Genomic DNA, 13,785 nt, shown 5'->3' on the forward strand with positions numbered 1-13,785 from the left:
TATATATAGAACTATAGTTTTTCGAAAGATTTATCATTTTTTGTTTATAATTGACATTTTTACAGCAACTTTTAAAAAATGACGTTTTATACCGTTTTTTAAATCTCACGGCTTTGTTATTGCAAATTTCGTAATCGGACCGCCATTTTGTAGCTATTTTTATTACGAACAAAATCATGTCCTAAGCATTTTTTCGTACAAAGTCATCCTGCTGAGTTATTTAAAGAAAACTATAAAAAAAATTTTTTTTCACGATTAAATTGTTAATAACTTTTTTCCTGATAAAATACTTTGTCAGCAAATTAACCTGTTATTGTACTCATCATTTAAAGTAGGCCTGTGTAGTTATTTCCGGGTTATCAAGGTTTGACACAGGCCGAACCTCTACCAACTGGATTAACTTATAATTAAGTGTACCTACTTGATGCTCTTAAAATTTTAACATAACGATACGAAACATTTTGTATATAGGACGCCCATAATGGTATAGGTATGCCTACTATATGTAACAGACGAGAAAATAGCACTTTACTACAAAACCTATTTCATGCAAATTGTTTTTTCTCACTGCTCGAATAAGCCGAGTACTAGTCTATGACATCATAAATTAAAAACCAAAGCTTACAGACAATTTGTTACATTCACGTAACGGATTTGGAAATGGGTTTCTATTTACCTTTCTTCAGCGTTCAGTGTGACTCGTAATGGGCAATAAGCGTTAATAATACTGGAGGTAATTGTTATATTGTGAAAAAAAAATGTAAAGTTTGCTAACTGTCGATCGTTCAAATTAAACACCATGTATCATAAATAATATAGGATTTCCCATCGAAAATGATTACAACGGTATAGTCTTTCCGATTTCAATTGAAGAACCAACATATTGATAGTATGTACCAGGTGCGGTCGCTGACGCAGCCACTTGACATTGAAATAGATATTTGAAAAACTTGTTCCCATATTTATTTAGCCATACCCATATACAGGTCTAGTCGAACTAAACGTGGTGATAGAAATGTATACGCTCAGTTGAAGAATGCGAACGCAGGCAAAGGAAAACGATCACAGTTGCATTGGGCTACTGTGCAATAAATCACAGCAGATGACAGGTGGTTGATAAATTGTCCAGCAGTGCAGTGCAGCAATGCGGAATTTGGTGTGATTCAGGTAATTTTAATTTATTATAGGCACCCTCTATCAATCATTCATATTACAATTGCGAAAGGGAGAAATAAGGGGGATATTTTGTTTACTAATACTATTACAACATGGCATTTTGAAGACCTTTTGAAACGGAACAAAACGAAATTTACCACCAATATATTGTTTGAGGACATAAATAATTAAAATATTTTGTTGCCCAAATGAACATATAATAGAAATTTTCTACACATTACATACAAATTATTGTAACTTTTTACCTTTAGCAGAAAACTTTTTTTAGGGGCGCCTATGAAAATCATTAAATATTATTGCTAGGCGTTTTTATACATGTTCAACTGACTTCGGAAAGACTATAACTTTTTATGTGTGGCTTTAGGAAAAGTTTCTATAAAAGTTTTAAGGTTTCAAAAACGTAATTTAAATTTACGAGCAATAACATTAAAAGACTGAAGCAAATATAAGTATGACGTATTCATATTGTTGAAGTTTAAAAGTCTTAAAAATGTTTGAAAAATGTAAAAATGACAGGTCGTTCCATTTCAAAAATATATAATTTCACATTTAAACGTCGCATATGGGATGTTTTTTCTAAAATTTTTTAACAAAAAACGTTTATAGGAAACTTTTTTTATTAAGGTAAAAAATAAAAAATGCTCCGAAGGCAGTTTTCTATAGTAAATCCTGTATAAAGTATAGAGTAAAAAATAACTTTAAACTACTGTTTATTCAATGCATAACATTCTACAAATTTAATAATTTTTCCTGGCGGGTTATTATGCCATTCCGGTACTGTTAAGCCATTTTGAGACTTTTTGATATTTGATCTTGATCTTGACCTTCATAGTCATTTCAAGGTCATATCCGAACGATAAATTTTCCGCTCTCTCCATTTCTCGGGTCAAAGTTATGGGGTCTCGTTTTAAAAAAAATCTCGTGACCTTGACATAACCTTGAAGGTCATGATCCAGATCAAATTCCAGGTCACCAAAGAGATAGCCAGGGAAAAATCCTAAACCCCTAGGACTTTACTTTTGCCCTATCCCTTGAATATTCCCAAATATCCTGCCATTTCGGTACTTTTGGCCTACCCTGTATATTGTGAAGTTAAAAAACATAAAAAAATATTAAATTAAAAAATTCATTAACTTTCTTTTCAATGTGAAAGTACAATATAAATATTTCTAAATATACCTTCATTTTTTGTATTTCATTCACCACTGATTCTTCAAACGGGTAAATACGCAGCAAATACAATTCTATTGACTCCTAAGTTTGTGAAAGGCGGCAACATTTTGCAATGCGATACAATAGTTGCGAGAAAAGGTAAACACGCACGATCCACACCCACGGCTAACGGGTTATTTTTTGCTGCCATATCTAGCACTAAAAGTAAATTAAAATTAATACAATTAAATGCCCTCTGCCTTAATTAAATTCGGTCCGGAGGCTCACGCTGTGTGTAATTAGCCGTAAAACTATAATTAAATGTCAGTTTAGATTAAGTAAAGGGCAGCGGGAGATGCCCTTATTTTCAAAGCTGTATTTAATTTTCTAATAGGGAGTTAAAAAATGAAAATAAAACAAGATATCTCCAGTAAATAAAAAAAATTATATACAGAGGGTACCCCCACCCCCTACGAAGATACAGGCCCCTAAAGAACGCACCTGCAAATCGATTTTTTTAAATAACTATTAAAATACTTAATTATTTTTTAATACGATGTACAACAGATAAAACTCCTTAAAAATTGACCCATGAAAACAATTAGGCATATTTGGTTTGCCAAGGACAGACTAGCTGTGGCACAGTAATGTCAATTTTTACACCCTTTACGATACAGGATTCCCAGTGCTTTTGAAAACTTGAATTCCCTGACTTTCCAGGGTTTTCCATACCTAAAGATGAATGTTTCCCCTGACCTCTGATATGAAATAAGTTCTTCAAAAATAGGTTTCCCTCAAGGACATATAAATAAAGGGGACTATGCATGTCACAGTCTATCTCATATGTTGGGTGAAGCTAGACAAGGGGAAAGCAGAGGGCTTTATTTTCATCCAAATGATGCGCGCGATTACATCTCCAATGTCGTACATTTTGGATGGGTCAAAATAAAGTATTTTATAGTCCTTAAGTCAATATATTTCAACAGCTACTCAGTATTTTTATAATAAATATATATAATATTTTTATAACTTCTTGGAATCCCAATAACTGTAACCATTTCTTTCTTGTTGCACCATCCCCAAGCACCCTAGAGAACGTTCACATTTAGAATACTGAGGCAAATTTTCAGTGAGACATAGAAATATATTCCCAAAGGAGAACATCAAATGGTTGAATGAATGCAACTTTCAGTTGATTGCATCTTCGGTATTTTTATGTATAAGTGAACCACCACCATATTTTTGCTGTTGTATTTATTCAGTTTTTATGCTCGTGCATTTAGTAAAATCGTAAATATATTTTTTAAAAGGTTTTTGCCATAGAGGAAAATGAAAATGATGAATGATTAAAATTTATAATGTTGGGTATAAGGGATAACATTGAAATACCTATAAATATATTAAATATAAATACTGTCTGTAACTTATTTGTGGTGCAGCATTTTCCTTTGATTTTAATGACCAAACGTGGTTCATATTATTGTTTTCTTACTATTTCAGCAAAAATTTAAAAAATATACCAAGTCAGTTTTATAAAATTTTACCGTTATTCAAATAAAAGTTACCCACACGCACGACAATGTCCACAGTTGCATATACATTCCAAAGTCACCTTCAAGTACGCTTACCTGTGGAAGGATAGCTGATGTGTATGTTTATAATCCAATTTCTTACAAATTCTGCACTGTCTAACCATATTCACACCTTAAAAGTTTATCCAAAATACATGTATAAACACTAATCACGTTTCATTTACTAAAATCACAACTATTTTCTAACAAGAGACGCCATATTCTGCCAACCACGGCAGAACGAACGAGGAACACGCTACAAATTATTGCGTAGTTGCCAAGTCTTCAAACATGGCAAATATGAAAAATGAAAAATAGTTTAAAATGTACAGAATTTAACAATATTGTATGCATAACTTAATAATACTATCCTATAATAATAATTTTCACAATTGTGATGAAAATTGCGATAAAAATATTAAGTATATTTCCAGTATAATTATACAGCTGCCAACAATGATACAATTAGACTGTGAATAGACCAGGCTTCATCTAGAAATGTAAATAAATAAGTCCCCTTTATTTAAATGTCCTTGGTTTCCCTTAAGTTTTTAAAAAAATATTATACACAAAAAAATAATTTATAAAACATTTTTATAAGCATGTACTTATTTGGCAAACACAAGAAAATATATATAAGAATATAAGAAAAATCTTTATTATAAATGTACTAGTATTATTTTAAGATCACATCAATTTGTATTATATTCTATCAAAAAACCCAAATCCCTTTAATGGATGGTCATAAAAGAAATAATCACATTCACATAACCACAAAATTAAATATGTAGCATACGCAAGTGAAAGCCATACCACAGTATATATACTCTGTGGCCATAGAAAATCTGTGGCCATACTTCTCTACAACTCACTGCACTAGCACTAAACGAATAGGGCGCATTCGATTACATTAGATGCCACCGCGAAATTTCTGTTTCGTGAGAGGTAGGAAGGTGCAAATGCCAGGACTTTTTGGTATTTTGCATCAAATTCCCTGAAATCCAGGGTCAGTTTCTCAATTCCCTAACTTTTCCAGGTTTTCCAGGGTCGCTGGGAATCCTGGATAAAGGCACAAAAATATTTTTAAATGGCTTAAACCAGAACTAATAAAAGGCAGGTTGATATCGATAAAATGAACAGTTTTCGAGAAAAAACAATTTTTGTTTAATATGATTTTTATTACATCCGTAAAGAGGAATAAACCGATGAAATTTGCATTATTTCTGCGCGTATCTAAAAAATGTCACTTATCTTTTTTTCTAAAAATAATTAAATTATACAAAGTATTTTAAGTTATTAAAAAAAAAATTTCAGGGCCGTCCTTTAGGGCCCTCTAGCGAAAATTTTTATAGGAACTTGTCATGTTATTTTAACGTCTCATATTCTGGAACAACCTGTATAGATATGCAAAAAATAGGATGTTGCGTTTCAAAAAGTAGCCTCCTTATAAATATAACCAACATTCAACGTTATACAAAAATAAAATTATAGTTTTCTTTTACTTTTAGAAAAATTAAAACTTTACGTTTGGTTGGTTGGAAATGATTAGGGTTAAAGTGTTGAACCGTACATTTAGAGCAACTAGGACAACCCTGTTACTTCCACCAATTCAATTACAAGGAATAAGTGTCCCTCCCCCACACATCAATATGAAAACGTCCCATTTTTGCTCATACAAATGCATCATTTCCGAGTACGAATACGCAAGTCATAGGAATCAACAAAAGAATGGTAACGCCGACTAAGTGGTTATATGTAATCGTTAACACCAACAACGTCCTCAAAAGCTTTCCAATTTGAAACGGAAGAACGCAACAAATTATATATGTTCTACGAAAACGATTTGCCCAATCCCAGGTAAATGCTTATGAAATAAATGAATGATGGAAGACGTTATTGTGTTCCTTTCCAATAACTTCTGTCAATTATGCGGTACTAGGAATATTAAAGTTTAAAAATTCATAATCACTTACCATTTGTGTCGATTTTTTGCGACAGTGGTCCTCCTGAAAGCAAAAAGAGAAAGACTGATTAATTCAATGTAATTTTTATGAGTTGGTAAAGATATTGAATATTTATAAGAAGTAGGCTCTATTTAATGAATTATAATCGGAAGAGAGAATTTCAGTAACAGTACAAAACTATAATTCATACCAAGCCCAATTACAAATTGGTTTTTATACAGGGTGATTCAGCCATACTGTCATGAATTTTAAGGGGGTATAGGGAAAATTAGTAGAATACGAATAGTACGGGATTAAAAAAATTTTAAATGCATATTTACGGAAAAAAATCATTATTAAAACACCTTTCCTGACCGCTAACCCACAAGCGTTTATCAAGAGTGAACCTTGACGCGTAATATTCGGTCATTAATCTAGCTTTTATTGCGTTTTTAATCCATAGTGAACGACAACGAATACACAGACACATGAATAAATAAGATACTTTTTTTACTTCTTAAATATCGACAAGTATTATTTATTCGTTAATAAAAAGAAATAGATAATGATACTACATAATTGTTTTCGGATGTTAGGTTATTACAGGTTTTCACTATGCTTTAGTTTGAGTTTTTCGTATTATGTTCAATTAATTATTCAGTTTGTAGTACGTATTTACAACGAAAGTACGGTTAAAAAATAACAGTCACTCGTCGGTCCAGAGTTCTTTGTTAATAAAGTTGGATTCCGCAGCACTTTGATTTTGAAGCCAATTGTAAAATTCAAGACGACTGGGTAAGGGATAATTTACTTATTTTTTAAAAGGCTGAGTAAAATTTTTTTTTCGATATTTCTGTCTTTATTAATCGTCCTTCCGAATAGAGGTTAAAATGAATGGCAGTATGACTGAATCATCCGTGTCCACAAAAAGATTTAAATAAAACGTAATCATAATAACAATTTGACCCTTCGGTGAGTAAATAAGACACTGAGGTAGTGGGGGATTCAGGACTTAGGTAGTTCGTGCTTTGTTTCGTTCGTCAGTTCATCTCACACATTCATATATTATTTAAAAAAAAATAAAATACCTTGATGTAAAGCGATTTTATTGGGTTGGGAGTTCTTACAGATGCTGTACTGGGTATTTTTATTATACGATGCGGCTGACAATGAACAATTTCGATTATTTTTCCACCACTATTTTAGCATGGTATCAGGTTTATTGATGGTAATATTGCGACAAAAAAAATCCACGATGAAACTGTCGACGAAATAAACGTTAACTTGCAACAACCGAATTTGTACGCAAGCAATTCGAAACACAAACACACGTTGCTAACCCGTGTAATTGTTAATGACAAATAATGACAATTAATGTTAAACACACTCCCACGTCGTCTCAATCCTCGAACAAATTCAAAATCTGTCCACAAAAAAAAATAGTTATTGCATACCTAAATTTGTCAGTGCATTATGAAAGTGCAGAGATTGAACTCAAAATATTAAAAAGTAACCAAAAACAAACTTTTTTAATATAAGCGAAGAAAAATTACGTCATTAGTAACCTTTATTTTGAAAACATAACAGAACTGCATTATATAAGTACATAAATACGGGATGTCTGATAAAAAATGGGCCAAATTTAACAACTAAATTCTAGGATGAAAATTAGTGGCAGTAGTTTTAATAAAAATTTATCAATACACTTTAATTTTAAGATAGAGGGTGTTGAATTTAAAAAAAAATTGAACTCAACTGTTTTCTAATTTCACATGATGAATAACATCCTGAACATCAGGTACAGTTACAGTTGATGAAAGTCTTAGACAGTTTTTAATACACGGGATTTATTATTAACTGATTTGATCAGACTTCGATCAGTTTGAACTAACTAGATTGCTTATATCGAATCAATTATGCAACAAAATGGCAAATTTTTGGTAGTGAGACAAGATCACCTACTATTTTATATATACGGTACAAACATATAAAAAGAGTAGTATTACCGTTGCAAGGACATATAAAAAATCGCATAGTGCATTCTGGAAGCGAGTTAAGTTTGTTGAACCGAAAAAAAATCGTGGAACAGGGCCAGCGGTAGCTCGTGAACCGTACGCGGGGTAATTATAGCAATTGAGCAAAGTTAATGCACTTAGGTGACATCCGTATCGCAATCGGTATGATCCCGGTAATTAACCTAGTTTCTGACATTTGACTTTTCAAGTGCTGGAACGCCATCGCGACTGCACCTTCAATAGGACGAAGAAGTATTTCGTAGAAATTATTTAATTACCCTCATATATCTTCATCCGTTAAAAAAACTCCAACGGTGTGAGGACTTTCCTTTGTTTGTCAGTTAGTGTTAGCGTTAAAAATTAGTCACTATTTAAGATTATTTTTAAATTTCCTTTCCTCCTAGGTAAACTCGCAATATTCCTCGAAACAGTGCGAATGTCATGGTCAACGCAAGTAGGTATAATGACAGTTACACGAAAAAAAAAAAAACAGTTGCAGCGATTTATTTTCAGAGTACTTATGCTTTAACTTCGCTAAAAGTAAGGCACATGAAGTGTGATGCGAACACTACAAAAAATTTACTTGTATACAAACCTAAGTGACGATACTGGTTAGGCGAGCGGTTCACCCCTATAAAAAAGGCATGAACCGACTAAATTTTTAAACAAAAAACTACAGCATGAAACTTTTTTATTTTATAGTGTATTTTTCTGATAATTTACATATTTTTTTAATATTTTTCGGCGTGATCAATTGTTTAAAAAAATATATTTTTTACTTGTTTTTTTTATCGTAAAATGGACTAAAATAAACACTTTTTGTTCTTTGACAAAAATTCGAAAAATGCTTCGTTTCCGAGATATTTACTATTTAATGTGAAAAAAGTGACGAAATCGAAAAATTTTCGGAATTTTTTTCTCAAAAACTACTGATCAGATTTTAATTCTAAAAAAAACATAATAATCGATTTTCTACTTTGATATATTTTTTTGGCATGGGTCAATCATTTTATTGAAAGTTTAAAGCGAGTAAAAAAAGTCTTAAAGAAAATTATGATGACATTTCAAATTTAAATTTTCTTTTTACAATATCTTGGATTAGATTATATTTACAATAAACATTATAATGATTTTTTTTAAATCGATATATGTTAACAGTATAAATGTTCAAAAGATCATTTTGTTTGGTTTTGTAGCTGGAGTAAGGTTTTTGCAAGTAATTAGTAAAATTTAAATATTCGATTTTTGGTTTTATAAATGGCTAAAATTGACTTGAAAGTTATACCAAAACTAAACTAAATAAGCTTTTTAAATCGTAAAATTAACCTAATAATAATAATTGACCTAGCTGTCTCGAAAAATAAGAAAGTTATTGGATAATTTATTGTATAGGATAATTATTTAATTTTTATTTTACAAAAATATTAAGTGCAATAAAAGTATATCAATTCCTTTTTTATTTAATATTTAAATAATAAGTTCTTCGTTATTTTCGACAAGTTCTTGAGTTGAAATAAGCGTTTCATCATCATGATTTTCTTTAAAAGACTGTTTTTTTACTCGCTTTAGACCTTCAATAAAATAATTGACGTATACCAAAAAAATATATCTTAAAGTAGAAGATCTGCCGATTATTATGCTTTTTTTAGAATTAAACTCTCTTCAGTCAGTTTTTGAGAAAAAAATTCCGAAAGTTTGTCGATTTCGTCACTTTTTTAACATTAAATTGTAAATATCTCGGAAACGAAGCATTTTTCGAATTTTTGTCAAAGAACAAATAGTGTTTATTTTGGTCCTGTTTTCAAAGCTATTCGGCGAGTATTTTTTTACAACTTACAACGCCGAAAAATAAAAAAAATATGTAAATTATCAGAAAAATACATTTTACAAAATAAAAAAAGTTTCATGATGTAGGTTTTTGTTTTAAAAATTTAGTCGGTTACTTCATTTTTAGGGGTGAACCGCTCGCCTAGATAGGTAGTCATTGACTTAAATCTATGAAACGTACTTTTTTAAACAGACGACAGTATTAACGACAAACTGATTTTCGCAGGACGATGTTCTTACCGTCCTCTGACGGATTCCAGGTGTAACTGTAATCTCGTGTGTCCAAAAATACCCTAAAATGAAGCTAAAAAGAAGTAACCTCAACATGTGCCACGAGCAGATGTTTTGAATAGTTTTCCTACCTGTTTAAATTTTAAATAAGAGCCATGGCCAACAGCTGCTGCGGTCAATTTCTTTGTAATTTTACAGGAAGCAGCTGCTCGCACAAAATTGTGTATTTATTGATATTATTTAGGAGATATTCCTCGATTTTATGCATATAACATGATATTTCACATGGATTTTTTCATTTACCCTTTATAAAGTATATTTTAATAAAACCAAGGATTTAAAAGAGATTTTCTTAATGTTTTTGTAATATCCAATTCATAATTGGATATTTTAATTTTGATCAGTGTTAAGGATACATAAACACTTAATTTGGTTCCTATTTTATCTCGTATTTTATATTAAATTTGTGCCGTTTATGTGTACTGTTAGGGTATTATTTCGACTGGGTCCGTTGTTTATAAAACAACGATAAGAAGTGAAGGCCAAGGCGTGGAAATTCGGACTGAAAGGCAGGGACACGGGAGAGAGAGAGAATGACCACAAACGACGGACGAGGTGTTGTGTTGAGATAATTTGGTCATTGTTGTATTGTTTCATTATAAAATAAAGTTATTTTGTGAAAAGCTGTACAGTAGAAATAAATGAAATACAGGCATTACTTCCATGTTTCATCTTAATCACGGTAGTAGGTACACAAACAAAATGTGTGTTTAATTAAGCAAATAAGAAACGACCTGTGTAGATGGTAGTCTGGCAAATATTATTAGTTTCGTTTACATTATTTCTCTAACATCTGATTCAAATGGAATGTGAAGTTGTTAAAAACAGGAAGCCATTCATTACTAATTAAATAAGATTTATTCAAACAAATTTGTGTGGTTAATAGTGAGTCAATTTGCAAAATTGACTTTACATTTCCATTCTGGGAAATCGATGATTAAATTTGATGCAACTGCATGCATGTGTCAGTGTAATTCTTAATTACATACAACCAGGGCCAGTGATGACACTGACTGAAAAAAAAATTGAAGTAGTTGCTTTATAATAGGCGAGCGGTGCACCCCTAAAAAGACGCACAAAAAACGAATGGACGGAGGGGGGCCAGGATGAAACCTTTTCTAGTCGCTATATAACGTTGTTGCGAACAAAAAACCTTATTGACATTTTTCTGTATCGATGGTCAGTAATTTGTTATTAATAAAAAACTTGCAAAATTGCGAAAACTTAACTATGTATAGGGGTGCACCGCTCGCCTATAACACATCACATCATTTTTAAATGTATGAATTTCGAAAATACATTTTTGTTTGAAGTTTTGACATGGGTAAGATTCAGGGAAAATGTACGATCCAACCCTTCTGGAACAGATGCTGGAGAATATTATCAATACCAACAATCAGCACCACTTGAGAACTGACATGAATTACCGATCCCTTCGATGTTGACGAGCGTGGTTTCCCAATATGGCAGCTGCTAATATAAGAACCACTTAAGGAAGGTCTCGAGTGGGTCCGCAGGTATACTCTTCGTTTATGAAAAGGGCTTTTATAAATGTAAGTACAGTCACGACGAAAGTGACGCCGGATGTTAAATTGATGAAAAAAAATGTTCTCTTGAATGTAACATTTTCCAGGTTTAAATCTTGTCATAAAAGTATGATATTTATTTATAATTCGCATACAGGGTATTTGGAAAATAATGCAACAAAACTTTTTCCATTTGCATTTCTTGAACGTGTTTAGTTTCATTACACTATTTTACACACACCCTGTATACGAACAAACATAAAAAATGAAGTTTTGCAAGAAATGTATACAGTGTCTTCTTAAGATTTATTTTGTATTTCCTTTGTATGCTAACGACATTATAGCGGATGTGTATAAAATAAGCAATAAATGGACCAATTTCATAAACAGATAAACCGGAAGTGGCCAATATATTCAAAAGTAACCTGTATTTTTGCGAATTATTTCAGGTCAAGATTACATTTTAAACACTTGTTTAGTTAAAATAAATTTTAAGGCGGTATATCGGGGTCCGAGGGAAGTGAGGAGCGCAGGGGGGTCCTATGCTCTTCTTATGGGACTAAAATCCGCTGCCAATTTGAAAAAATTAAATTCTATTGAAATTATTTGCGATAAACGTTATCTATATAGCAAAGAAATCTACTCATATGCACATAGCATACATATTGACTAATTAACAACATAAAATATCATATTTAAGTAGTTTTAAATTATTTAATGAACGCATAGACTATGTAGATGTGGCAACAGCGCTAATACTTGACTAGCAGTTGTACACACTGCGAACCTACAGACCTCGGACATCGGAGATATTGCGCGTCAAATTCGGGTAAAGATGCGTACGCGTTCAAAAATGTGTTGTGTGTAAACTATGTACAATATAATTATTATATATAGCAAATATATCATATTATCCTCGCGAAGATTTGTATCCTTTATTAAAATCCGTAAATCATGTGAATTGGTAAAACAACGAGAATTATGTTAATTTAGTTCTAAAGAAATGAAATGACAGTCGCGCCAATCTCTCGTCCAAGTCAAAGAAAATGTTGGATGCAATTTTGAAGGTTCTGTGATAGAAATTACATTATTACTCACTGTTCGTGTTTTTAATCTCTATTTGAGTAATGTTACAAAAGTTTTGCAAATATAACTAATTTTTTAGATATAAAGTTTGCTGAGAAATATTTATGTTCCTTTGTTATTCCGTACAAATGCTTTTATCTTAAGTATTACTAATTATATTAATCAAGTAAAGAAAACTTTATGTAACTCTAAATATTGCTGGGTAATGATTACGATATTTTTATAAACCATTAAATATATTAAAAGAATTTGTCAACTGTATTTTTTATTCCAATAAATATATCACAGCTTCTTAGTCTTTTTTAATTAATCTAGTTTTTTTAAAACTACAAAATATCATCTGTTGTGGATAATTTATTGTTGTTAACAATGTACATGGGATTTAGGAAAAATGTATATGTTTGAAATCAATTTCGTTTTTATCAAGTCTTTCAAATGTATTCCCTCCTTGCTGTCAGCTGATTGCGACGTTGCCACATTAATCCTCAAGCCAGACAGAAATGCAATTATTGGTTTCTGTTTCTAATTAATACAGCTGTATTATTTTCAAAACTTACATTAGTTTTACATCAAAAATAAGATAATACTGTGTACTATATATGGAAAAGTTTTGTTTCACAATTTCTATATTTTTTTCTGTTATGGGCAAAAAAAGAGCCGCACCGTCCATCTTCGCCATATAAAAAATATGTTAAAATGAACAACTTTCAACAACAATATCTCTAAATCTAGATTCAAAAAAAATTTCAAAAAGTATGACGCACAGAGGGGGCACTGGGTAATACGCTACATAAATTTCAAGTCCATCTGTGCATTTGAGTAAACCCGATACACCTCCTTAAGATTTAAATTTTTTATCAATATAGATTTCACGAAAATTAATAAGAACTTTTTCACTTCCTAAATAGCACACTGCTGTTTGATTTAATTGCATTATTCTCCAGATAGAAGAATAATAATATTAGTACAGATATCGCTACACAAAGTACGTTTATACATTATAAAAATTGTACCACTATTTCATTCACAATATTCAGAAATTTTTACGACTATAAACTGCATCTTTAGCAACTTTTAAACATCGGTATTTTATTAACCAACATTCGACATGGTGTACCGAAAATCTCCACACTCTAAATACCTTGGCATCGAACTTATAACAGTACCGCAATCTCAATTCTTTATTCACCAGAGTGCG

General features: G+C 31.3%; 1 protein-coding gene across 1 annotated transcript in view; it reads right to left on the bottom strand.

The window, feature by feature from the left end:
- LOC108912491 (disintegrin and metalloproteinase domain-containing protein 12) overlaps positions 1-13,785 on the bottom strand; it is a 130,602-nt gene that overhangs the window by 69,071 nt on the left and 47,746 nt on the right. Inside the window, exon 2 of the mRNA XM_018717727.1 lies at positions 5,873-5,905. Coding sequence (XP_018573243.1) covers positions 5,873-5,905 — 33 coding nt within the window. The remainder of the gene's footprint in view (positions 1-5,872; positions 5,906-13,785) is intronic.

This window comes from Anoplophora glabripennis, unplaced genomic scaffold, assembly GCF_000390285.2.
Source record: "Anoplophora glabripennis isolate ALB-LARVAE unplaced genomic scaffold, Agla_2.0 scaffold35, whole genome shotgun sequence".
Lineage (NCBI taxonomy): Eukaryota > Metazoa > Arthropoda > Insecta > Coleoptera > Cerambycidae > Anoplophora > Anoplophora glabripennis.